The sequence below is a fragment of the Festucalex cinctus genome, chromosome 9 (genome assembly GCF_051991245.1).
Source record: "Festucalex cinctus isolate MCC-2025b chromosome 9, RoL_Fcin_1.0, whole genome shotgun sequence".
Taxonomy (NCBI): Eukaryota; Metazoa; Chordata; class Actinopteri; order Syngnathiformes; family Syngnathidae; genus Festucalex; species Festucalex cinctus.
The window spans coordinates 16,028,481-16,056,026 of NC_135419.1; the positions used below are offsets into that span (position 1 = coordinate 16,028,481).

General features: G+C 37.8%; 2 protein-coding genes across 3 annotated transcripts in view; one reads left to right on the plus strand and one right to left on the minus strand.

The window, feature by feature from the left end:
* The window catches only part of fstl5 (follistatin-like 5), a 106,352-nt gene that overhangs the window by 70,365 nt on the left and 8,441 nt on the right, over positions 1-27,546 (minus strand). For both annotated transcript variants that reach the window (XR_013284833.1, XM_077531177.1), the window contains exons 2-4: positions 21,389-21,533; positions 12,109-12,139; positions 442-690 (exon numbers count right to left, since the gene is read on the minus strand). Coding sequence is in view for 1 of the 2 variants with exons in the window: in XM_077531177.1 (XP_077387303.1) it covers positions 442-690; positions 12,109-12,139; positions 21,389-21,523 (415 nt within the window). In the remaining variant the exon portion in view is untranslated. The remainder of the gene's footprint in view (positions 1-441; positions 691-12,108; positions 12,140-21,388; positions 21,534-27,546) is intronic.
* The window catches only part of qdpra (quinoid dihydropteridine reductase a), an 82,918-nt gene that overhangs the window by 28,824 nt on the left and 26,548 nt on the right, over positions 1-27,546 (plus strand). The window lies entirely within an intron of this gene.

Here is a 27,546-nt window from a genome sequence, read left to right on the forward strand (position 1 = left end):
GTTCCGTGAATGTAATGTTTGTGTTCTACATTGAAAAGTCAACTTGTAGTCAAGGTCCGAGGTCAAACTGAACCCTTTCTGTCGCTGTGCAATTTGTAAATGTTATCTTAGTATTGTAAGTTGTGCTAAAAATTGTGAAAATATGTCGGTTGGCTGCTTGAGGGGGATTCCACTAGTTAGTAGCGTCAATTTCAAAATGAAGTCGTTAGTGAGCATTTTGAGCTAAGCAATGACATTTAGGCATGGAATTGTCCGGACACGCACTTCTGAAGCACCTCATGTTGGTATATTGCCTGTATTAGTGAAAATCCCACTATAATCCAGTCGGAAAGGCTACTGGGACGTTGGATCATTATCAGCATCCGTAAAGGTTACTATTCATTGCGTACAATATTCACCGAATCCCACATATCCTTCGCTGAAGGTCACATGAGCTCCTACCTTTGTAGAAACACTCTTCGCCGTGAACGATGGTAATTCTGCGATGTTCCGAGCAGGAAGCGCGGTGCAGCTCGCAGTGGTTGGGGTAAAGTTTCCCGTCGGAGCCGCACACGGGTTTGTCATGAGGTTTGCAGTGATCCAAGCAGTTGCACTCCCCTTGGCCCGTCTGCTGGTTGACGGTGCACCGGCGGCCCAGGCCGCAGTATTTGTGCTCGCATGGGGGCGGGTCGCCGTGGTGGACCATCAAACCTGGAAACACGCAATGTTGGCAAGGATGAGATTGTACAGTTGAAAATATTAACAGATGGTCATACAGGGTGAATCTACATAACACCCCTGCAATTCATAAATAACATATTTGCTTGACTAAGTCAACAGCAGGACTTTGATTCAAGGTCAAGATTCGAAGAAGCCAAGACCAATTACAAGACTTTGAGAGGTTGAGAACAGATCACAACCAGGACTTTGCCAGATAAATACATTGGGGCATATTCACTAAGAATTAGCTGCGTTCGTTAATAGCACGAAATATTGCACCACAACTGCACCCACAGTCTGCACCCACTTACCCACCTATTCACTAAGGATATTGCTCTAATCATATATCGGCGCAAACACGCCCACAAAACTGACAGCTTGGAGCAAATTTGCACCTGATTTACCACACATGGCAATGGATTTGCGCCAAGAACATGGTTGTTATAGTAACAGTTGCGAGAAAGATGACATTATCAGAAAGCGAGGTTGGACCGATAGTAAGCGTTTATAGTGCCATTAAGATGTACAAAGCAGAGAGGACGACAACGGCGTCATTCATGCAAATTATTGGTGCGATGGTTTTTAAAAAATATATATATTTTCAGAGGTTGGCATGGGTGTACAGTATGCATCTGACACGTAAAAATTATCGTAAAATGCCTCCCCGCCATTGCCGATCAGCCCGGGTTACGTTATGTGTCTTAAAACAAACATGGAAAAATTTCCCCCTCCATCTCTCGCTCTCTCCTCTGCGTGATCTGCTGTGGATGTTGTGCTACAAATGGCACGCACTGCTGTTATGATAGGTTGCAGCAGGTTAATACATGCTTTCCAAAATTGTTATTTGCGTTACACAAACTCTGTGTGGCTATTAGGGCGGGCGTAGGTGAATTAGATGACGTATATCAATAAGTCTCATTTGCATTGGGGTGGGCATATTTTACGTCAAATGTATGCAAGTTACCTAATTTACGTACGCGCAAATAACACTGGCGCACCGTGACGCAATCTGTTCGGCAGAGCGCTTAGTGACAGATTTCCCCATCTGTGCGTGTTTAGTGAATTAGGCGCTCCCTAATTAGTGCGGTGCAAAGGCGACGCAAACTTTTAGTGAATAGGCCCTTAAGTCAATGTCAAGACTTGAAGATGCAAAGACCAAGTACAAGATTTTGAAGGATTGAGACTTGGTCACAACGAAGACTGAGGGCTTTAGACTAAGTCAAGATCAAAAACTGAAGGAACAAAGACCAAGTATAAGATTTTGCAAGGTCGAGACTGAGTCGAGGCCAAGACTTACAGGGGTTTAAACAGAGTGAAGACAAGGACTCTAAGGGGTTGAGGAAAGTCAAGACCCAATACCAAGTTAATCTTAACATTTCAAGGATCTGAGATGTCAAGATCAAGAGATTGAGCATTTGAGACCAATGTAAGCAATCACATTAAGGTCAAAATCTTACAATTCTAGTCTTAAGAGTTTTAGAGCAAGCCTTGAAGAAAAGTATTCATGGGGTTCAAACCAAGTCAAAATATTTCACTTCACTTGGATTGAGACCAAGAAAAGACCAACGCATGCAGGAGCCAATATCAAGTCAAGAACAATTATTTTTGAGGAGTAAAGTCAAAGTGAGGACCATGCAAGACTTCGATAGGTTGTAACCAAGTCAGTATCAAGACATTGAAGGTTTTAGACCAAGTCAGGATTAACATTTACTGGACAGAGACCAAGAAAAGACAACTTGATTTTGAAGAACAGAGACTTTTCTTTTTTTTTTCTGGTGAGTATTTCCTTCAATGTAGCAAATCTGCATTGGGGTCCGACAAGTCGTAATGGCCACAACTCTAACACAGTCAGACCAGACAGGACAATGTGTTTGGCAGGCCGATTGATGATCTGATGTAAAGATCAGTCAAGATGTGTTTATCGCAGAGCCATAAAAACATGGAAGGCTAAAGTTGCTGCTTTGGACCTGGTCCTATGCTGTCATTTAAGGGGATTCTGCCCACCCCAAATCAGTCAGAGATGTTATTTTGTGTCTTTCACATCTGCCATTCATACCATTGAATATCACTACAAAGGCTCCTCAGTGGTAGTGATTCAAAGTCGAGAAAAATCACACAGATTTGTTGTCGTTATGATCACAGATAAGACACAAATCTGTCTAAACGCAATCACACACACACCCCACCCACTTTGCCAGATGTACTTTATTTTGGCAAGTAAATTCTACATAAGGCAAGCTTGAATGGCAAAACATGCAACAAAACACAAATAGAAGCTCCACATGAAAATATGAATTTTTTTAACATTTTCTGTTTGCTACTTTGGGAAGTAAAAGCCGCCTCTTTCATAAAGGTTTAAGATTTCAGCAATGCAGACCGATTTGATTCCCCAAACTAGAAAACGGTCTCTAAAAAAAGACCAGAAAGTAAACTTGTATGTAGTAATGGAAAATCTCTACAATAAATTGGGTTCTTGCTTGGAAAGTTGGCATATGTTTACATGTAAACATTTTTACCATCGACTTGAGCAAATGCTTTGGTTAGACCATGTCAAGATCAAGACCTGAAGGAGCTGGGACCAAGTCAAGATAAACACTTTGAGAGATTGAGATCAAGTGAAGACAAAAATTAAGAACAAGTCAAGACCAAGACTTAAGGGGGGTTTAGATGAAGTCTTGACCAATGCTTCGAGCGGTTTCCACTGAGTAAAGACTTTGAGGTGTTTAAACCAAGACTTCAAGGGGTAGAGACCAATAATTTGAGGAGTTTATACCAAGTCAAGACCAAGACTTCAAGGAGCAAGGACCAAGTCATGACCAAAACATTGATGGGTCGAGTCCACGTCATGAGCAAGATTTTGAACATTTTTGCTGTACCAAAGAAACAAACACAAGGGAAGGGTCAATAAATGTTTTGATGATGGCAACACAAAATAGATTGGATTGCCTCTACATGACTTCAGATAGGAAAAATAGTTAGCTGCGCTCGCTAACATGGCAGGCCTCAAATCCGGGACGTGCATGTTGGCGTAAACAACCGATTTAGAGTCTCTGACGTCTTTGCTCTAAACACGCACACACACCCACACAGGCAGGCGTGCTGTGACCTGAATGGAGACAGTCAATTTGCCACTTTATTAATTCCCGGCGGCTCTCCGGCATAATGATTATTCCGCGAATTTGCACGACGCGGCAGGGGCGAGCTTCCTGTGCCACCGGCGGGGTCATTGAAGGGCGCTCTCGTTTGTCACAGGGACGCTTGCACGACCCTCTGCTCGTCGGATGACATCGGAGAGATGTTTGTTTCCCAGTGACGCCTTGTGTTCTTTAGTGTGCCCCAAGATTATCAAATGAGATCTAATACAAGTCAGCTACAGTATTTGTAATGCCCCAGTTCTTATTGACAGTCACCACCATTGAGGTATGTCACCTGTTTTCTGAAGCTGAGCTGTGATTGGTTGTTAACTGAGACCTGATCAACTGTGATCTCATCTTCAGTCGACAACAAGTGGCAAAATGGCCGCCCCCGAGATGGATAAAAACAGCCGGATTTTGCTGCTTAACACATATTCCACTGACGCAATGTTAACCAGAATACCATATTTAGACTAATGGGGCTGCATAGAACATATTGTCAAGAGATTTTTTTGGGGGGGGCTTTGACTTCCCCCTTTTTTTTTTTTTTTTATTGGTTGTTCACCAACACACCTTGAACAGGACATGGAGAAAACCACAGCCAATATCATGACAACGGCACTTTCACTGATCTCAGCTGGGGCGCACAGCGGGTGTATTTTTAGCGCACCTGTTGTCATGCAAAGACGCTAATGTATGCGCGGGTTTCATTAAAGACGCCACCGGCCGCATATTTCTTCCTCCCCCACCGTCACGGAACCAGCACGGCGCCACTTTGCTGACAAAGAAAAGACGGAAATACGTTTTTCGACTCGGCGAAGACAAACGTCAAGCTGAGGCTGAAAACGCAAACATCTCCCCCACCTCCCCCTTTCTCGCCCCCATTCACGCGGCCCCACCCTCTGCTAATTGCTGCACCAGTGACAACACTTGCGCTCCTGCTGGCATAAACAAGTCGTGAAGATTTTATGAGAAGCTATTTGAGGCCTAAGAGCTTTCCCCGTCCCTTCGGAGGAACGCCGCTAACTCGTTCGGCTTTGAAACATTGATGACTTCCACCTCACTGAGTCGGAGTTTAATTTATTTATTTTTGAATCCAGTAGGGGGGAGAAAATGGACTCCATTGGGTTCAGTGTGAGGAAATACTGGAGTTTTCTTTTTCTCTGGAGCTAAAAACAGTTGTTGGGTTTGTAAATGGTTTGGTTCATGATCATACTCTGAAGACCCAAAGCGTTTTCAACAATAAGTGTTATACCGTATGTGCGTCTATTTATATATAAGTCCTACCTGTTGTTCTGCTGAGGGCAACAAAAAGGCGTCGATTTGAGGTGCGGCGTTTATTTGTCTTGAGTTGATGACGCACATAGTAACTAACTTGGATGTGGCGTCTATTCGTTGGCCGGTGCCTAATTCACCCTCCCTGATTACAGTAATTGCTGGTTCTGTTGTACACATTAAAAATGCCTCACCTTAAATAGTTTTGAGGCTTGTTTCTGTGTTACGTTTCTCGAGAAACCTTGATTCATTTATTCATCTTAATTGATACTAACGCACCACTGTTTGTGGAAATGGGTTTTCAAAATGCCTCGCCTCAAATAGACATCTGATCTATATGGTAAAAGCATCCCATTTTGTTCCTCCTGGGAGGTTTTCCACTCATCGTGAAAAATAATATTCAGTATTTATGTATGCTGGAGGCCATGAAATGAGGCGCATTCATCTGTTTCAACTGCTCATTGTTCTAATTAGACTAATTACCATTGTGCTTCAAAAAAATTGTTTGAGGAGATTATCCGGCAAATGTGTGCAGTATTATACAAATATGCTTTGTTACATAAAAGCCGTAGCAAATAATGAAACCTTTTTAAATGGCAGGTTGTGCAAACACACGAGCAAAACACATTAACGATGAGCATAATTGGTGTGGCAGTATTTCTTATGAGACTAACTGGGAAACAGCACTTGTGTAAACAATAGCGGTCGCCTTTTCAATAATGTCTACTTTAAAAACTGTGTTCCCATATTCGTGTTTTATTAACATGTTTGACCGGTTTTAAGTTCAAGTATTGTGTGTTGTCCTAACATGGAAAAAAACAAAAACAAAACACACATATATATTTGTTTAAATGGACAAAGTATTAAAAAAAATACCACACACAAAAAGATACAAAATTAAAAAATACAAAATTATGATGCAAAAATACATAAATAACTGACAAAATTAGAGAAATACCAAAAAAAAAAAAAAAAAAAGAATGAAAAAGATGAAAATTACACAAGCGTCAGAAAAAAAAATACAAAGTTCTACAAAAACATTTTTAAAATATTGGAATAGATTACAAAAATATTAAAACAAGAACAGATGAAAATACAAAAAAAATATTGAAAAAATAGAAACAAAAAAAGAAAAAAAATTACAAAAAAATGCTAATATTCAATAAACAAAAAATATTAGATGAAAAATATACAAGCATTAAAAAAACGGACATTAACCAAAATTAGACAGAATATAAGAAAAATACATGATTAGACAAAAATACAAAACTATTACATGCATATATCACTTATGTTAGAAGAAAAACTAAATAAATAAATAAAGAATCAATATTAGACAAAACTTTTCAAAAGAAAAAATGCAAATATTTGATCCATACAAGACTTGAATATTACAAACCCAAACTCAATGTCGCTTGGAACATTGTGTAAAATGTACATAAAAACAGAACACAATGATTTGCAAATGGAATACAGGTCTGGACTGCTGGCAGGCCAGTCTATTACTCACACTCCTTTACTACTTAGCCAACCTGAGTGAAGTGAAGTATTAGATTAAGAAAACAAAACGGTTTCATTAAAATCACTACTGTATTATAAACACCTAATAGAACAGATTGGGTGAAATTTGAATTAGCTTATTGTTGCTTTTCATGAAGCAGAGTTCCACAAAAAGAGGAAAATAGTTTGCTTGGTATGTACTGTATGTATTTTTCCACATATAAAAAAATCGCTGGTCTAGAGTCAGTCACGGATGACTAAAGCTGTCATTGTGTCGCGATGCCTGCGGACATACTGTTTGAAAACAGACACGCAGTGGCGACAGAACAGCAGGGAGTCGTGCACATGGCTGCGCTTATTTAAAGGTGCAACCCAAGAGGGGGCACAGCCCAAGCGGGGGGTCACCGAATTTCCACTTAAATCATTCAACCTCTGCTTATATAGTATAGGCATCTCCTCGCATACAAATTAAACGAGTATGGCTGCCAGATGAGAAGAGCGGAAAACAAAAACAAAGAAATGTATGACACAAAATGTTTGCAAAATAGAAACTTATCACACCCAAAATATTAATAAAAAAAAAATAGAAATGTATGAAAAATAAAAAGCTATTGGGCAACAAAATACTAGTGTGCTAGAATTTTTTTAAATATGAAAAATACAAATGTATTATGTAGATAAAAATAATAGAGTAAAAGATACTACAGAATTTAAAACTATATAATACAAAAAGAAAATGCAAGGATATTTGACAAGAAAATACAAAACATAAAGTAGTATAATAAAAATATATAAAGTATTATACAATAAATACAAATATATTTTTAAATACAGATGAAAAAATATATAAAAATATCAGAAAAAAATATTTGGTGACAAAAAATACAAGATTGCCAGACAAATATTACACACACAAAAAAAAAAATACAAATACATAAAAACAAATATTTAACAAAATATTAGACATAAATATTACATCATGAAAGAATGTTGGGTAAAAATAGAGGAATATTGGACAAAAAAAACAACAGAAAATACTTATACTAAAAAGTATATTAAGTATTAAAATAGTAGATGGAAAATACAAATAACACATTAAAAAAAAACTACAACAATATTTTATAATATCACAAATAGAGAAATATGAGTCCAAATACAGAAAGCACAAAAATCATTACACCCAAAATAGGTAAGGAATCTGAAAATACCGGGGAAAATACTAATATTTGTTGAAAAATACTGGAAAATGTCAAAAATATTACATACAAAATAGTATATGAATAATACAAAATTATGAAAAAAATTATGAAAAAAGTTAGATAGAAAAATCCAAAGCTATTTAATACAATAATAAATAGAAAAATAAGAGACCAAATATATCGAATAAAAAAATCTATATTTGAAGAAAAATACCAAAACAACTGACTAAAATACAATCTTATTGAAAACTCAAAAAATTGAGGAAAATGGGTGTGCAATTTGTTGCCTGAAATGATTCGTCTGCTTGTCTACTGGCATACAAATGAAACCATTACGACGGGGAAGGAGGCTGACGGATGAGAAGCAGGCCAACGAGTTGGCGAGGCAAGTAAAAAAGATCTCGTCGGAGGATGTGCCCTCAAGAGGCCACGTTCAGAGTAGACGCAATTAAGACGCGTCTTTCAACATATTAGTCACATTGATTGGCTCCCACACTGCCATCACGGCGGCAAATATTTCCCGATTCGCCCAGCGCAATCTCCAATTATGCCGCCGCGGCTTTGTCACGCGTAATTGCGCTTCTTTTTCATTTCAAATTGCTACTTAAAATCAACGGCGGCTTTCGAGTGCACCGCTCAAAAGGTATTGATTACATCTTTGCCGAGCATGAGATGTGCACTTTGTCGCATGGATGTTGTCATATTTGAGAAGAGGTATCATGTTGTTTTTCTTTTTTTTTTTTCTTTTTTTTTCCTTTAGGGCTGAAGATTGCGATTGTGATTTATTATGAGGTTTTTTTTTTTTCAAGGTCCTCTTCCCATGTATTTTTTTTCCAGTTTTTTTCCCGCCCCCTTGTGTGAACAGTTTGTACTGCGATTGTGCTAAGCTATGCTAAGTGTTTATCCCTAGCCATATCAAACTTCATTTTATTTAATTTTGCAGGTTCAATGTATTACGGATTTTTATTATTATTTTCTTTTAAATAATGCTCTTGTTGCAGATTATTCACCATATTTGGGTATTTTTCAGTGATTACTTTTGCTTCACTTTCTACAGGGATCATTTCACACTTAGCAACAGAAGCTAAAGTACGATTGACAGGACAAATGACTAGCTACACCACTGCACTTTAACTAATTGAATAAAGCCTACCACTGCTAGTCAAGAACAAACTAATACAAAAAAGATGGTTAGGCTAGAGGGAGGATGGCGCTTTCAACAGCTTTATTAAAAAAAAAAATGGTAAGAATATTCAGTGTAAACACAAGCATATTCTAAGCCAACAGCCTCAACTTACGCCATCACGCTATGACTAACGCTTTAGCCAGCTAACAGCACTCAACAGGCCAAGCCCACCTTTTAAAAACTGTAAATTGCTGTGGAGGCGTGACCATTTAAATCAGCCCGACTATGACATCACAAGCAGGCCAAGTTTGGTTGCTTGGTTGGCGAGATGACGGACAGATGGCCGGATGAATGGACGGACAGCGAGCCAGCTTTTTGGGTGGTCTGCCAAGCTAAATATTTCCTGTAAAGTGATGAGTCAGGTCTTCGTGACGAGCTCTCAGTGAGGGGACTCCCAATTAGCGAGCGCGCTGGCAAGCGCCTGCCATTTTGTTGCTCTTTTGTGTGACAGCCAAAGCGTTTTTTTGTTCTGGTGCATGACAAAAAAAACAAAAAAAAAAGGAGACATGTTATTGGTCTCCAATCATTTTGCTCACAAACTCACTCGATTGCATAAAAGTCTCAAGAGATGTATGTACAGTAATTCTACTGTATTACATACGGCAATTAGGTTATGCTTATTTGTATGCAGCCTTCTAGCTAGTGAGTGGATATGTCCATATTCTCCCTATGTTACATTCTGTTATTTGACTGAAGGAGGAATTGTATTTGTTTGCATCAGGCGGTTTGTCCATCCAAACAAAGCCCAAGATCTTTGCTACTGATCTTTTTTGTTTTTTTGTTTTGTCAGTGTGAACTCTTATCACCTCATTCTGTTGTGAAATCCCGACTGAGAGGTGGACGCAGCCCGTAAAAGGGAAGCATTAAGGCTCAATTGACCTCACTTGTGTAATCATCAGAAGGCGGCGCGTGTGCGTGAGGTGAAGCCTGAATTATTTATGACTTCCTCCTTTCCCCGTCCTCGTCAACGTCGCGGCTGTAGACGTGATGCCGAAAAACAGGCCGGAGTGAGACCTTCCCTCTGGGCGTGTTATGCTAATGCAGCCTCCGCAAATTACCGCCGCGACCTTGGCCACGTCCGGTTCTCACGCTCGTTTGAGGACGTTTTGACACTTTTTTTTACACTTTTTTTTTTTTTTTTTTTTTTTTTTGTCAATGTCACTTTTTATGCAGCCCGCTGAGGAAAGGTTGATCTTTTTTTTTTTTTTAACTGATCAATTAGCAATTGGCTAATCGATCTTAACACCTGCGCCGCTTCCAGGCACAACAATGAGGCGTTCTAAATCAGCCACGCCAGTGCAAAAGCTCCTTACCCACACGCTGGCTATTAGAATAGACTCCTCCCCTCCCGACCCCCTCACACTCCCACCTTCTCTCCATGACATGCGCACACTCAGCTGACAACGAGGCACTCTAAGACAGTCAATTTAAGGTCTGAAAATAATGTAGACACTTTCCTAAAAACACTAAAATAAAAAAATCAACTTACAATGTGAAAGTACTTTCAAAGTACTTTGGGAATTGAGAATAGCAATAATTTCTGGAAAAAAAAAAGTGTAAAATTGATGCTTGTTGTATTTTTTAACCCAAGAAATTATTGAATAAGGGGAATAAATAAGCAAAAATGGGGGTTGGCTTAAAAAAAAAAAATGCTCTTCCTGTTCCTACCACCTATCTCCGCTGAGTAGTTTTACTTTGACTTATTTAGCTCCAGCATTCTCTAGCAGCTCTTCAAAGTGTGAGTAGTTTTTACCGTATTCCATTTGTACTTGCGTGCTCTTATACGGTGGTTAACTACTTAGTACTTGCCTGTACAGTTAATAAAGGTTTTAAAAGGGCTTCGGATAAATGAATTTTCAGGATTTCCTATGGGAGGCTCCGTCGGCTAATTAAAGAGCCACATACACTATATGTGCTTTATATAATTTTCCATTAATTAAAAAGAGATTTGGCATCAAAGCCGAGGACGGAGGCGAGCGGATGTGGCTGCTAAATGAGACTCTTTAATTGGCAGCGCAGTACGCTAACGTCAAGACTACTAGCGCATCCAAGCCTTTTTGAGCTAGGCTGAGCTAGCTTGCTAAACTGAGAGAGAACAGCAGCAGTGTAAAGGAAAGGAACACAAAATGAATTTACTACTTTTTCCAGGTTTTCATTTTTTGTGTATCAATGCACAATGCCAGCGAACACAATGTTTTGATAGCATAAAAGTCAAACTAACTAGCAATTAAACAACATTGGCAGCGCTGTACGCTAACATCAAGACTACTAGCGCGTCCAAGCCTTTGAGAGCTCGGCTAAGCACGCTTGCTCAACTGAGAGAACAGCAGGGGTGTAAAGGAAAGGAACGCAAAATGGCTTTACTTTTTACTACTTTTCCCAAGTTTTCATTTTTTGTTTATCAATGCACAATACTAGCAAACATAATGTTTTGATAGCTTAAAAATCAAGCCAAGTAGCACTTAAAAAACAACATGCTTCTTGTAACGGATTTTTTCTTTTCAGTTTCAACACGATGTAAGTTAATAGACAAACACATTTGCAGTTTTTTTTTTTTTTTTTTTTAGATACTTCTCACTTCATGTTTTTGTACATTTTAACTTTTTTCAAGAGCAGGCATTTAATCACTGCTACATTTTTTTTATTTTTTTTTATTTTTTACCATTTATTTACTGTAAGTAGCAAATGTGTATCCTTATTCCACCACTGACCTGCAGGAATACAAAAGGAAGTTAACTGAGTGGGAGTTGCCTGGGGAACGAAGACGTCCATTGTAAAAGAACTCGACGTTTAGCTAACTGACAGCAAGAGCGACAAGGTCTCCTAATGAGGTTAAGCTTGTTCCGAGACCTCGAGGACCTTCTGCCCACACTCTGCTCCAGAAAACATTTATGGATGTATGTATACATATTTTATATACTGTACTGTGTATATATCTTTTATGCATTACACACACACACAACTCATCTCCACACAGTATCCGTATTTTCACCTAAAGTTCCATTTTTTTTTCTTTCTTTTCATATGTTATATTACTATATGCCTTCCAGCAACTCCACGTCATTCATTGTTAGGGACGGAAAAGGGATGAGCGAATCACAGATTGAAAACTTACCCTTCATCTTTAAGCTCTCAGGGATTCCATCCTGCGGGATAAAAGAAAAAATCGGAGTTAAAATAAACCATGCAACATTTGCCCCCCCACCATTAAATAGAATAAACAAGGTCTTGCATCACTGCATCGTTATCATATCATTATAAAACTGAAGTTTTGCATTAGCTATGTAGCTGGATGTAGCTAATTCCAAAACAATAAAAACCAGAACATTTTAAGCAAATAGAAGAAGACAAATTATTCATGAAAAGACACAACAAATAAGTTAATCATCTTATAATACGTAAAGAAATAAAATGTGTATAATAAAAAAAAAAAAAAAGTTTATTTTATATGTATAATAAAACAGTGATTTTCTAGTGGTACTTGATAGAATGCCGGCACAGAACAGTTGCGTAGCAGGTCACTTTTAATTTCAATATATTTGTATTTAATCTTACAAAAAAAAAAAAAAAAAAAAGATAAAATAGGTAGAATTATCTGATTTTTACGTGCTATACAGTTTAATTGAATTATTATTATTCTTTAATTAAATAGCCTATTTAAAGCAACATTGCAATTTAAACTGTACATGATGTTAGAGCGGCTTACAATAAAATTAAATACACTTCGGGAAAACACATTTTTAGATGGGAGCTGGTGTAAAAAATTGGAAACAATACATTAATAGGTATACAATAAATAATAAAAATATTGAGTACATAAACGAAAAGTTAATACATGTAAAATATAATAATATAAAGTAAAAAAAATACAATAAAATAACAAAAATAATGATTACATTAATAAATGCAGTAAAGGTAGAGTAGGAATGGGCAAGTACCAATACCAGGTATTGGTATTGGGTCGATGCCTGGCCTTATTTCAAAGTATTAGTACACACAATTGTGTGGCCATTTTACAGTCAGAAGAATAGAAAATTGCCATCAATTTCAGGCAATTATAAGGTAAACTGCTAATTGGCATATATAGGTCTCTATATAGGCCTTGGGTATTTAAATGATCTGTCATTGTTTTTTTGGGGGGAAACAATGTATCAAAAATACTTGTGGTATCGATACTTGATATCGGTATCATTTGAATCCTCATACTGGTGACAGTCTGGGAAAATGTGGTATCAAACATCCCGAGTAAATAGTAATAAGTAACAGGAATAAAATGATAACAATATATAACTAAAATATGGACTCAGGTACGAAATAATAGTTTCAAAAAGTTAAATAAATTGAAATTACTGTGACATCACTGAACTATTTAAAAAAATATATTTTACATTTTTTTTTTAGAAAATCGTATGCACAGTTGAAGCCAATATTTCTATGAATAAGTCCTTGGTGTTTTGGTGTTCAGCCTGCATTTTGCAATGAAGCCGGAGCGTGAACACTGAGGCGACGATCATCCAAACAACCCAGCAGGGCGGCCATTTTTGTCACAGCGCACCTGATTATTCCACACAAAGGAACCAAAAGTCCAATCATAAGTCGCTCCAAAGTGACTCCCAAAAAGAGGGAGCCATGCATTTAACTGCTTGGTGCAAAAGCCGCTTTGCAACGTCTCCGCCAGCGTGAACGCGTGAATGCGGGAGGAGCGGCCATAAATATTTGATTCCTGCAACACTTGTTCTTGTTCCTGCACAGACATTTCCAGGCTGGCCGCATGGGGAGGTGTTATGAAGAACGAGATGCATTATGCAACAGGTCAATAATCAACAGCCACAGCTGAATGCCTGCTGAAAATAGAAAACGCTCACGCTCAAACAAAAACGATTCACTTCGACTTGATGCGATTCGCAGCAATTATACCAAATGATTCATTACGATGCCACTCGAATTGCGATACAATTCACTCCAAATATGATACCATGTGTTTCACTTTGATTATGATACAATTCGGTCCAAATTACAGCTGTAAAAATTAATCGGTTAATTGATGATCAAATTAATCGACAACTATTTCAATAATCGGGTCATCGTTTGGAGCTATTTTTTAATATAAAATTGTTCAAATCCTCTGATTTCAGCATCTCAGCAGTAATTGTTCACTGATTTCTATAGTTCTTGATTATGTTCTGTGTTTAATCAAAATAAGACATTTGCAAACATTTTTTTTTTTACTTTGGAAAACAATGACCGAACCGGTAACATTTTCTTTATTTATTTATTTATTTATTTTAGCATTATACTGTATACTAATACAAAGTACGAGCGAACCACCAATGTTAATGTTAATAAAGAGTAATCAGGGGAAACAATTTTTTTTTTAACACACTCGCAAAATTAAAATGAATCCTATTAGTCGATCGATTGAATAACCGATAGATTAATCGATTATAAAAATATTTGATAGTGACAGCACGAGCCCAAATGCAACAAAATACGATTTACTATAAGTACCAAATAATATCATTCAGACTACACTATTACAAATCAAACCAAATGATATCTGTAAGCCATTTATTTTTAAAGGGATACTTTACTTATTTAGCCATTTTTGGCAGTCAAACAATATTTTGCCTATAATAAATTTGATTTTTTTCATTATTTTTCATGTACAATTAGTACCTTTAAAAACACATTTTGCAACTTGCTGTCGACTGAAAATGACATCACAAAGGGCTCGGGTAACCAATCACAGCTCACCTGTTTTCGAGGTTTGGTCATGTGACATTCACAAACTGAGCTGTGATTGGTTACCTGAGGGTTTGTGATGTCATTTTCAGTCGACAGCAAGTTGCAAAATGTGTTTTTGAAAGTACAAAATGTATGTGAAAAATAATGAAAGTATCAAATTAATTATAGACAAAATACTAACTTTTTATTGCTATAATGGGCTAAATAAGTGAAGTATCCCTTTAAGGTTAACATAGGATCAGTGTGATTTTTATTTATTTATTTATTTTTAATATGTTTTGGCGTTATAGTTTATGGCATATTAACTAAGTTTGGGGTGGAACACAATTTTAAAACAAGACAAAAAAAAATATAGTAGTTCATTTAACAGGAATCTCCTTGTAAAAGTCCATTAAAAAAAAAAAATCCAGTTTTTTAATTACAAATTTTGGGCAGTTCCTTGCAATGGCTGAAAGGCTGAAATGAAAACCTCTCTATTTTCATAATTGAGCTCAGGCGGCTGAGCACAGCAACGACCACCTGTGGCTCCGTTGCTATTCCTGCCTCCTCGCTCGCAGCTGACATTTAGCAAAGCTCCACAGGTAGGAGCGATATTAGCCCGAGTCTTATTTGCATATGACACACACGCACAAAAGAAGCGCATACACACACTTCACACTCCATTGGTTTGAACAGAGCGATTTCCCCCAGGGCCTTTGGTGGCAGCGAAGCAGCTGGCCTCCCAGCTGCAGGGGGCGCCGTCCAGCCAAAGAACCCGAATGACCGCCCACGTCCTCTCACTGCTTTGAAAAAACCCACTCACTCCACCAACGCATCCTCCGCACAAGTCCGAGAGTCATCCGAGTTCACGCCGAGAGGATGCTTTGTTCAGGTCAGGTTCACTACATTTACAAATACAAACGTTTCAAAACATCACCAGTCGTGATGAAAATGAACGTTGATAGTGATACTGTTCTTCAGCTAATGACCACTAAATGTTTGCTTTTGTACTTTTGACGATCGTTCCTTTCTAGGACTCAAATAAATCGAAAGAAATCTAGTCAAAATGCAAACATCAAATTTGAGTTAGATTTAGTTCTATATATGTGTAACAAAAATATAAAACGCAACGCTTTTGTTTGCCGAGATAATCCATCCCACCTCACCGGTGTGCCAAGATGCTGATTAGAATCAAAAACTCAAATCTTAAGTAAGATAGAATTTCTTAAATTTAACATCAATTTGCTTATTTTGTGCCAAGTTTTTTTTTTTTTTACTAGATTGTCAAACAAGATCATTTTGCTTATTACTTAATTATGTTATTTGATCAAGCAGTCTTAGCCGTGAGTGTTAACAGCCAGTTTTAAGTACTGTAACAAACATTTTGCACATTTTAAGATGACTAACCAACATCAAAGGCCCTGAACTGGGGTTTCACAAGGTGAATTTTCTTATTTTAAGATTTGGCATCATCTTGTAAAAATCTAAATGGAAAAAATACAAGTGTGAAAACAATCTAAAGTGCAATATAGTACTTTATTGTAAGCATTTTTTTCCCTTGTGAAAAATCAGTTTGTGGTTTTGTTATATTTACTAAGCTCATTTTTCTTCTTTACAGTAAACGTAGTACCAGCTCAGTGGTCTAGTGGTCAGACTTGGAGGTTGTAGGTTCAATCCCTGGCTGAGTCATACCAAATACAATCAAAATTGGACCTGTTATCTCCCTGCTTGACACTCGGACTAATTTGGCAAAACATAAATGATTATGTATGAATTTTAAGAAATTAGTTCTATATATTACAGCTTGAAAAAAGCTAATATTACCTGGTTTTAATCTAAAAATACTATTTTCAAGACTGCTGCGGTTGATATAGGCCGAGTATTTTCTTATTTGTCAAATTTTCTTGTTCTGTTCACAGATCATTTTTCTTATTTGGAGTAATAATTTTCTTATTTTACTATTTTTTTTCTTACATTTTCTATTGTCTTTTTTTGTCCTTATAATTATAACTATAGACATCATGATTAGTGCACAGGTGTGCCTTCGACTGCCCATAATAAAAGGTCACTCTGAAAGGTGCAGTTCTGTTTTATTGGGGTGGGGGGTTCTGAGGGCCCAGAAAAGCAGTCAGTATTCACCCATAAAAAAATGTGAGCAAAAAGCATTCAACTGGTTTGGTCGACAACATTGCAGCGGCTGGAGAGAACTATTTCCATTTTATTCTTGTTGTTTGGTCTGTTTATCACAATCCTTCTCTCCCTCACGGCCTTGCCCCCCCCCCCCCCCATTCCCATCCCTACTCGGCCCATCCCCACTCAGCCCATGTTAATCTGGATTAGCCGTGTAGCCCAGCCAATGCGGCACGGCCGTCCGACCGCGGGGCTTTGCGCGCGCACGCGGCTGCCCTTTTGACTCCATTTTGTTTGTATGCTGACGTCATCGCATGATTTTGTGATGAAAACATGAGCCAACTCCAGGATGGTTAGAAAAAAAAGTTGTTGTTTTTTGTCATGGAAACTGTTTAGTCAAACTAAAGTTAAGATTTCTCCCCTGTTTAAAATGTGTGCCATGGCAGTGTGGGTTTGATCTTTTTTCCTAAAAGCAATATTTACTGAACGGCGAAAAGTAATGACAGAGCAGACCTGTCGCAGCCGCACATTTGTTTTCTTTTGATTGATGCAGCATCCAGTGAGCGATGACACAGCTATTAAATGAGATAAAAACACATTTGTGTTGTTGTTGCTAGCTTTGTTTAGCGCAAGGCCGCAAGCTAAACATACTAATGTATGTTTGAGAAATCTGAACGGGTTTTGGATGGAAAATGTTTGGGGGAAAAAGTCGAAACTCTCAAAAATGACAGTTTGATTTTAAACTGATTTGAATTCTGTTGGCAAAATGTCCGATATTTAGCTTCCGATATGTGTTGGGAGTGAGGAAAGTAATGACGCAACAGTTTTGTCCTTGCTGCACATTTTTTCCTTTGATTGATGTAATATCCAATGAGTAATGTGACTGCTATTTAGCAAGATGCAATTTTGTTGTTGTTGTTCTTGTTGTTATTGATTCACGCCGCATATTGATTATGTTTGAGAAATCCAAATGGATTTTTGGATGCAATTTGGAAAAGGGCAACAATATCTCAAAAGTACTTTCTTCTTTGGTTTAAATTCTGATATTTCTTCACTGTTTTACTCCTCATCTCTAAAAAATGTCCAATATTTTGCTTCCAATATGTGTTGGGACTGAGAAAAGTAATGACGCAACAGTTATGTCCGAGCCACATTTGTTTTTTCCCTTTGATTAATGTAATATCCAATGAGTGATGACTTTTTTTTTTTATTGTTGCTGTTAGCATCATTGGTGAGCATAAAATGATTAACGCCACAAAACGACAATATTTGAGAAATCCAAATGGATTTTTGGATACAAAAATGACACTTATCTTTCGCCATTGATTTTAAGTCTGTTTTTTTCCTTTTGCCACTTTTGATCCTCTTGCAGAAAGAGTCTAATATTTAGCTTCCGATTTGTGTCAGTACGGAGAAAACTAATGATACAGCAGTCCTGTCCGAGACGGACATTTTTTTTTCTTTTGATTGATGTAGTATTCAATGAGCAGAGGCACCGTTATTAAGTGAGATAAAAGCAGATATTTACTGTTTTTGCTGGCTTATTTTGCAAGTACAAGTTGGTGCACGCCTCCTAACTAGTGTTGCACAAATCCACATGGATTTGTTTTCTTTTTTTTTGATGGAAACTGTTTGGAAAAGGGTGAAAGTCTATCATGTTCATCATGGTTGCTTTGGGCTTTTCTACAATTTTAATGATGGTTGTGATGCTTCTTTTGATCATCTTGCAGAAAAAGTTTTTTTTTTTTTTTTTTTAGCTTTTGATTTATGCTGAAAATAAGTAATGCCAGTAGTTCTGTCAGAGGTGCAGATTTTCTCCCTTGATTGATCTGACAGCCAATGAACGATGGCACTGCTATTAAGTTGGATACAAACTTTTTTATTTTTTATTTTTTTTTAATGATGTTGCTAGTTTCTTTTGCAACCCTGAGGTGGTGTACGCCTCATAAAGAACGTTTGACAAATGCACAAGGATTTTTTTTTTAATCAAAACTATTTTCAAACCAGCAAAAACTAAAATTAATATGAAAAAAAAACACAATAAAAAAAGTGTTTGTTTTAATGGTGTTTCCATTCATTTCAATGGGAATGATGATTTGAGATACAAGTCTGAGTTACGAGCTTGGTCGCTGAACGAAAGAAACTCATATCTCAAGGCACCACCGTATATGAAAATCAACGATGATCCCTTTGTAGAAAAATGCCATTATTTTATCTTGCGATTGATGTTTGTGGTGAGAAAAGCGATGTCCTGTCCAAGCTGCACATTTATACTTTTGATTGATTTGCTTTGCGACGACGGATGGCACTTCCTGTTCAGCGAGACAAAAGCAGAACCTTCTTTTTTTGTTGCCGTTTGTAAACACACAATCGCATCAATTTGAATACTTGCCTCAATTTCTGTCATCATGAATACAAAAGGGAGAAAGTTATAATTTGTTGGAAGAAACGGAGATGGATGAGCATTCTGATCCTCTGTTGTCTTTCTTCCATCTTATCTTCTGACTCATAAAGAGTAGGTTTGACAATTCCATGTGGGTTTTATTGCGATGGAAATGGGCATAAACTTTCAAAACAGCACTCTGATCTTTCTCCTTTTGGTTTGTAAGCATACAGTTGTTTATTCTTAACTGTTACAGGTGTCCGTCTCGTCTCTGTACAAAAGGCTTTCACTTTTACTCGGTCTTGTTGTCTCAGACAGAGAGATTTTATTTTTTTTAAATCAAGACCGGTTGAGACAAGTCCAGTGCTACTTTAATCAGTAGTGAGTGAAACAACACATTTGCTTAGATTTGTTTCATTGCACTATTTAAAAAAAAAAGCATGGCAGAATTTGCATTTGTTGTAAACGTAATGAACTGGCCATTTTTTTTTTTTTTTGTGACTTTTCTTTGATCTACAGTCTTCATCTTATTTCGGCCGCAATCTCCAAAAGTCATGGTCTTATCTCAGTCTCAGTACTCTCTAGTCTAGATAATGTCTTGCTCTCGATCTTCTTCAACCTCCAAAAGTCTTGTTCTTGCCTCGGTCTCGACCTCCAAAAGTCTTAGTCTTGTTTTAGTCTTGATACCCACTAGACCAGATCATGTTTTGGCCTCGGTTTTCCTTGACCACCAGAAGTCTTGGTCTTGTTTCGGTGTTGACCTCCAGAATTATTGCTCCTGTCTCAGTCCCAATCTCCAAAATTTCTTAGGACAGCACAATTTTGGAAAAAAACCTAATTGCAATTTTTCAGACTAATAGTACGATTGCGATTCGATTTGTGATTTTTGTATTTGACACATTAAAATGCATGAAAACACTACAATTGTGAGTCAGTTTAGTTTCAGATAAGTAATTTGATCAACATTTTAACAATGCAAAACTATAATGTCACTATTTGATTTAAAAGTACGAGGCGGAGGTGTCCTCTTCTGGTAAATATGCTAAAGGGGGAGATTGGAATGGAAAATAACGTCCCAATTATTATTTTTTTTTGTAGCATCATTAAATTCAAACAAGACAAAGAGAACCATGAATGTAAACAATCTTGTCAACATTTAAACAGGTAAACATTGCACATTATTATGCACTTATATCAAGTAAACAAACCTTTAAAGCTCAATATTCATGCCAAAACTCTTGTATACACAATGCAAAACTTTGAGGTCTGTCCATGTGTGCATGAGGCTTTTGAAACCTTCACCTGACAGAATTTAGGGGAATCATTTCCTTGACAATATAACGAGGTGCACTTATGGTTGCGCTGTACTGAGTAAGGCACCGGAGTGCAGACTAATGCCAACAACGTTGATTGGCCAGCACCATTAAGACTCGTGCATCGGCAATTGTGGTTGGCTAATACAGCTATCACTCAAAAAAAGATAAACTAAATCTAAAACTGCACTGTTTTGCGATTAGGTTATTGCACTTGGTCAAACCTCAATGTCGGTTAGATTTAGATTTATCATGCAGCCCTAGTCTTGGTCTTGTCTCGGTCTCAACCAACAAAAGTCTTGGTCTTGTCACAGAATTGATACTCTCTAGTCTAGAAAATGTCTTGGTCTCGGTATTTTTCGACCTTGAAAAGTTTTGGTTTGGTTTTGGACTCACCCTCCAAAAGTCTTGGTCTTATCTCAGACTTGATACTTGATAATATCTTGGTCTCAGTTTTCTTCGAACCACCAGAAGTCTTGTTATCTTAGTCTGACTCTTGATACTCTAGTCTAGAAAATGTCTTGGTCTTAGTTGGTGTGATCTTGACTACAAAACTAGAGGCTACATGCAAATCTACTATCTACAAATTAGCTTAAAGACTCCGTATCCCAGTACTCGTACTCTACTCGTATGTATTCTAGTTGTTGAAGTAGAAGTCATGCCACAGCAGCACATTTTTTTCCCCCCTTTGACTGATTTAGGATCCGTTGAATGACGGCACTTCTGTTAAGCATGATAAAAACAGAAGATTTTTCTCGTTGCCAGATGCTGTCACCACCAAATAGAAATTGATTACTCGAGGCTGATAAGCCCGACAAGAAATTCAGTCATCCCTAAAACAATACCTTATGTCGGAATCTCAAGACCGGCCGATATGGCCGCGATACGTATCCCTTGTCGTCGTCGGGCCTCCCGTCTGCGTGGAAAGCCGCCAACGCCGCCAGTAAAATGGCCGCTGACCACCATCTGGCCGCCGACATTGGTCTTCTCCTTTGGGGAGAAAGACAAAAAATGTAATTAGCAACGTCACCTGTTGAAAGAGAGGCTATCAATACGGCCCCAGAGATGCAGATCTGCTTTTGAATCAATTACGAGGAAATAGACACGTCACCAGGAGATGAAGATTCGGGGGGAAGACAATGAGACGACGGATTAAGTAGACAATTACAGCAAGGCCTTTACGACTTAATGAGGCCTCGATTCCGCAATCGAGAGCAAACATGTTTATTCATACGAGGACTCAAAGAATTCACTTTCAACTTGTCCTCGGAGAACCGCTCCATTAGTCATCGCGTCGAGTCAAAACAATGTTGCAACAAGTGTGGAAGAAATGTGCGTTAATGGTGGGAAATAAAAGTCGCGTCACATTGCATGTCAGTCAGACACACTCGAGTTTCGTGCTTCATGGCAAACCTGCAAATTTTCTGCCAACCTCTGCTCACATCATGTGATGAAAAGTCACAACTTTAACAATTTAAGGACGCCCATCTGTCTGGAATTTTTAAATTAGAAAACTCTAGCATGCCACCCAAAAAATGTCACAAAAAGTATTCACACTGAAAGTCTCAATTTACTCCAAAATGGATTTAGTACAATGTGCATTCTTGGTCTCTGCAGATGAATTGAGTGAATTATCACACAGTCACTGTATCGTGTTACCAATGGTAGTGTTGACAAAATATGGCGAGTATAAGGGGTACACATGTTGCCAATGATAGTATCATCATACCTGTACAGCAATCATCCCACAATTGCTGTATCGTAATATCAGATATAGTTGGAAAAAAAAAAAGCTAGTTTTAGGGCCACAGGGCTTTTTTTTCTCTTCTTCCTATCCATTGTTTTCCATTTCTCATTAAAAAAAATAAAAAATAAAAATAAAAAAAATAGGGGCGCCGCTTAGCGAGCCATCAGTCTTCCCGCTCCTGTTTCCCCGTTAGGCGTCATTGTCTTTTCATGTTTCTGGGACAGGTTGAAAATGTAAAATGAATCTCATTGCTCTGTACTTGGAACAATTTGATTTCCATTTCGTCCATTTCCAAATGTATAGAACCCAACGACAGAATGACGTGTTCGAAATCGAAATTTTCCGGGATATAGTATTGACATTTTGCACTTTTGTACCAATGATTTACGGAAAATGATACAGAATTTGCGATATTGTTGCCAAAATGTTGCCTGCTTTAGTCAAACAAGTGACACATCAACAAGAGCCAAACAAACACTACTGTCACGACTTTAACCAACTTTCTTCATCTCCCCCGCCAAGATTAACATTGAATTTTTTTTTATTTATTTTTTTTTATTCAAAAGACTTTTGAATGTCTCCTCTAGAGTTTACGGATGAAAGAGAAAAACACACACTTGAGCAATTACTTTTTCCATCTTGTGCTTAAAACAACCCAGATAGCATCTCCTCCCTCGCTCATCCCTCGACGCCCGCCGACTGGGATGTGGCATCCTTGCTACGGTGGCCGCTAATTAGCGCGGATTTAAGGAAAAAGGACGCGCTTCAAAAAAGGCAATTAAACAGCAACAACAACAACAAAAAAGGTAATAAATGATGTGAGCTAACTTACTGCTTTAGAGTCTTAAAACCTTCACAACGGCAGTCATTAAGTTGCGTCTCTGAAGGGGGGGAGCGTTCAAGGTGCTGCGTTAATCCGCTGCTAACTGGGAATTACCTTTTGATATCCAACATGAGAATTTCGGATTTTTTTTTTCCTTCAGAAAAGAACATCAACAATGCCTTCAATTGCAAGACCCAATTTGTGATAGACTGTGATTGACTATAAAGGCTTCAAGACCACTAGTGACCTGGAATTCAAGAAGTGGTGCAAAAAAAAAAATGGATGCATTTTTTTTAAATAATACAATTAATATATTTTAGTTTATGGTTGCCGTTATTCATGCATTTTTATTTTGTATAATAATACAATAAATATAATATAAAATGTACATTGCATTCAATACCCTTATAATGGTTGGAGTTTAGTTTATAATTTTGCCTACTTATGTGTATCATAATTAATATTGTTTTATTTTAATTTAAATTAAAAAAAGATTTAATGCCAAAAGTTTACAAAATGTAAGTAACCAATATTTATTTGGATAATGTTTTGTTTTTGTTTTGTTTTTCGTTGCCTTAACTCCTTGTATAATTGGTATTTGTATGTATTTTCTTATTTTTAATAGTAGTGTGGCATTCTGAATATTTGTATGTGTTTTTGCAATGACAGAAAAAGACTCGTTATAATTATATTTCTGTAATGTCTTTAATTTTTTACATTCATTTGCCTCCTCATCTTCAAACGCGAAAACAACAATGCAAAGTTTTCTGGGGCTTGCTGCCGAAAAAAAATGTTGCGAAAGTTCCCTGCTCGCCTGACCGACTTGCACCTTTATCAACCAAGCGGTCGCGTTCTATTTCCCGGCATTGAGGCGCATCCCTCCCCGTCGGGATCGGCGCACGCAGCTGCTTCTTCTCCGCCTCGCTGGAGCCGCGGTAGCGGAGATAAAAGCGAGCCGGATTACTTTTTCCCTTCCGTATCGTCTCCTGGCAGCGGCCCAATCAATCTCTTTGTGTTAAATGACTTATTAATGAAGCCGCTCTTGGGCTGGATACACACACAAACACTCACGCACATACACGCACAAATAGTTTACTACAGGAGAACCTTTAAAGTTCGCCCCTGAGGCCATACAAGTCGGAATTCAACATTTCTCGGAAAACTTTTTCTTTGGCTTTTTTTTTTTGCAATGCAGGTCTGACCAGTAATTATTATCAGCCCTGAGTACTGATAGGAACCCCATTTAGGTTCAAATCACGTCCAGGTGAAACCATTAGCCTCGGGTTAGTGCTTCCGTGGGGCCCTCGCGTTGTCCCTCAGGATGCCCAAAATGTAGAAGCCCCCGGATCTCCTTGGAAGGAAGTTGCGGATTGAATGTCATCATCCAGTTTCTCATTCTCGTCATCTCTCTGAATCTTTGAGCTCTTCTGGAGACTCATTCCTAAGTACTTTATTATCATTTCAGTAGTGTCACGCTTGTACGAAGTTCACTGTCATCGACTGTATTTCACAGAGTCCATTCATTCACAGTTTAATGACACACATCTGTGTAGTATAAATGATGTGAATTTTAGTGATAGACCGATATGGCTTTTTCAAGGCCGATACTGATACCGATTATTAGTAGTCAATGAGAACGATAACCGATATTTCAAGCCGATATTTATTTGCTGTAGAAGAGAAAATATTAGTGTAAAAATTAAAAAGTACTTTTTCTTTTCTTTTTTAAACGATATTGGCAGCTTTGTTTAAAAATTATATTTAAAAAAAATTGCAGGGAGTTTCAACATTTCTTTTTTTTTTTTTTTTTTTTTTTTTTTACTTTTTTTTTAATTCTTAAAAATAAAACATGTAGGGAATTCCCAGTGTCAGCATCCTTATTTATAAAGTGGAAATTGAAATAGATCCATAAATGAAAAGTTCCTGTATTTCACTGTGCAAAAAAATGAACGCAAACGTAGCAAATTTGGGGTTTTCATCAGGATTCATAAAAAGTTTCAAAAGATTTTTGCAGAAGGTGAACAAATTGTCAGAATGTGTTCAAAATACCCGCTTTATTGGCTTTCAGATTGGTCAAAAGGCCGATACCGATATTTGTCAAACTGCCAAATATCGGCACCGATAATCGGCCCGGCCGATAATCGGTCTATCCCTAGTGAATTTGGTAACAACATCTCTAGGACAAGCTCATCTTTGATGGGAATGAGCAAATTGGCTAAATTGGACTTGACTGCTTCAACCCAAAATTGATTTTTATTTATTTATTTATTTATTTATTTATTTGTGGGTCTGCTCATGACAGATATGAAATTTCATGCTGCTTTGTGTAACCGGCTTCAGGGGTTGAATTTTGGAATAATTTCAGGATGTGTTACCTAAAGTTGTAAACTTGGCTGCAATCCATTGCCCACACGCAATGACAAAAACTTAAATTCTTGGCAGTTTTGGACCGTCCACCTGTCTCGTAGGCCTTTCAGACCAAATTTGACACTAATCGGACAAAGTTGTCTTTCAGAATCAATGGAAATGGGAACATTGAGACAAGATGGCCACTTTGAACCAGCATGGTGGACTCCTGGTTTCTTCTGGGGTATGTATTGAGGATTTTTTTTTCTTTTTCTTTTTTATGAGGGTTTGCTCACGATAGAACTGCCTACCAAATTTCATGATACTAAGTGAAACTGGCTTTGGGGGACTGAATTTAAAAATAAAATAAAAAATACCTTCCAGAATACACTACCATGAGTGATAAACTCGGCTGCCATGCTTTGCTTACACGTAATAACAAAAAATTTTACACAATTTTGTGATGTCCATCTGTCTAGTATATGTGGTTCAAGAATTTGGCAGCATTTGGAAAAATGAGCTCGGGCAAGTTTGGCTTTTTAAAGGACTATTAGAAATGGCAAACACTACCCTAAAATGTATGTGTCAATCTAAAATGGCAGACTTCCTGAGCCTTTTTTATGCATGGCTTTTTGATACTTTTTTGTGGCTCAAATCATGACAGACATGACTCCCAAATTTCATGTTCACACGTTAGGACCCAAAAAAAACCAAAAAACTTTGAATCCATCCCGCCCTGCGATTGGGCAGTTCAGGGTGTACCCCGCCTACTGCCCGTAGTCAGCTGGGATAGTCTCCAGCACCCCCTGCGACCCTTGTGAGGGGCAAGTGGTTAAGAAAATGGATGGATAAATTCATCCCTATTATACAGTGTTGTTCAAATGTCCAATTTGGTAGCAATGGGACAAATTTTCTTCACTCTGGGTTTCTTTAAAGGATTTTGGAAATGGTCAAAATGACCCCAAAGATGGCCGCTTCAAAGCAGAACGGCAGACTTGTATCTTTTCAGTCAGGGCTTTTTGAGCCATTCTTGTGCTTGTGCTTATGATTGAAATGCTTATTAAAATGTCACATTGTACCATTAAATTGGTTTCAGGGGCTGCATTTTCAAAAAACCTTCTGAGTGCTGCTACCCAGCCAATTTATTTATTTATTTTTAGCACGCAGCCTGCTCAGGCTCAAATGAATCTTGTTCGAATTTGAAGGGATTAACTCATAATGTCAGCACAAGATTAATTTGCAATAATATCCCATCCAACTTGCTGCAGTCCTTTTTGCAGTGTAACCTATTTTTCTCTGTCCTCTCAGCTGTCTGCCAATTCTCCCCAATTAGAGCCCATGAAATGATTCCTCCTTTTATTAAAATTGCTGTCCAGTGTTTATTTTGGCTCAAGCTCAAATCTTGCATGTTAGAGTTGGTGTCACTGAGGGCTTTCTTTTTGTAGACAGGCGCTCATGCGTGCCGGGGAAAGTCGAGTTTTCCCGTCTTTCTATTAAATGACCTGTCAAAACGTGACTTTCCACTAGACTTCGGAACAGGTGAAACACGGTCTAAATTGTGGCGCAGGTTCTTTATAAAGTGATTTTGGTGCATTTGATAGAAGCACAAGCAGATAGATTCTGTGCTGCGCTGAAATGTGTGCTGGATGTCATCGTAAAACAGTATGCAGTGAATCCTTGTAGAAATAAATTCAAGTTTCAATTTAACTTTAAGAACCACTGGCTGGTTTAGTGGAAATCAAGCATGGTCAAGGTTAGTCCCGGCCATGCTCTGCGTCTTAACTAATGGCCATGTCAGACCCCTCGTGGCTGTGTGACAACATGGTGGATGGAGGGCACAGGGCGGGAGAAATCTTGTGTTTCTGCCAAGTGTCTTACTACAGCGTATACTGATGACACAGAATAAATCCGGCTTTCTCAGACCTATTACACAGAAGGAATTTTTTTCAAAGACACCCTTTTAATCCTAATAACTTCAACTAATAACATTTTACTGCTAAATTTTGTCATGGACATGTCTGCTGCATTTGCGACTGGAATTCCCCCAGTACATGCTTTAAAAGTAAGGTCATTAATTGCATGTTAAA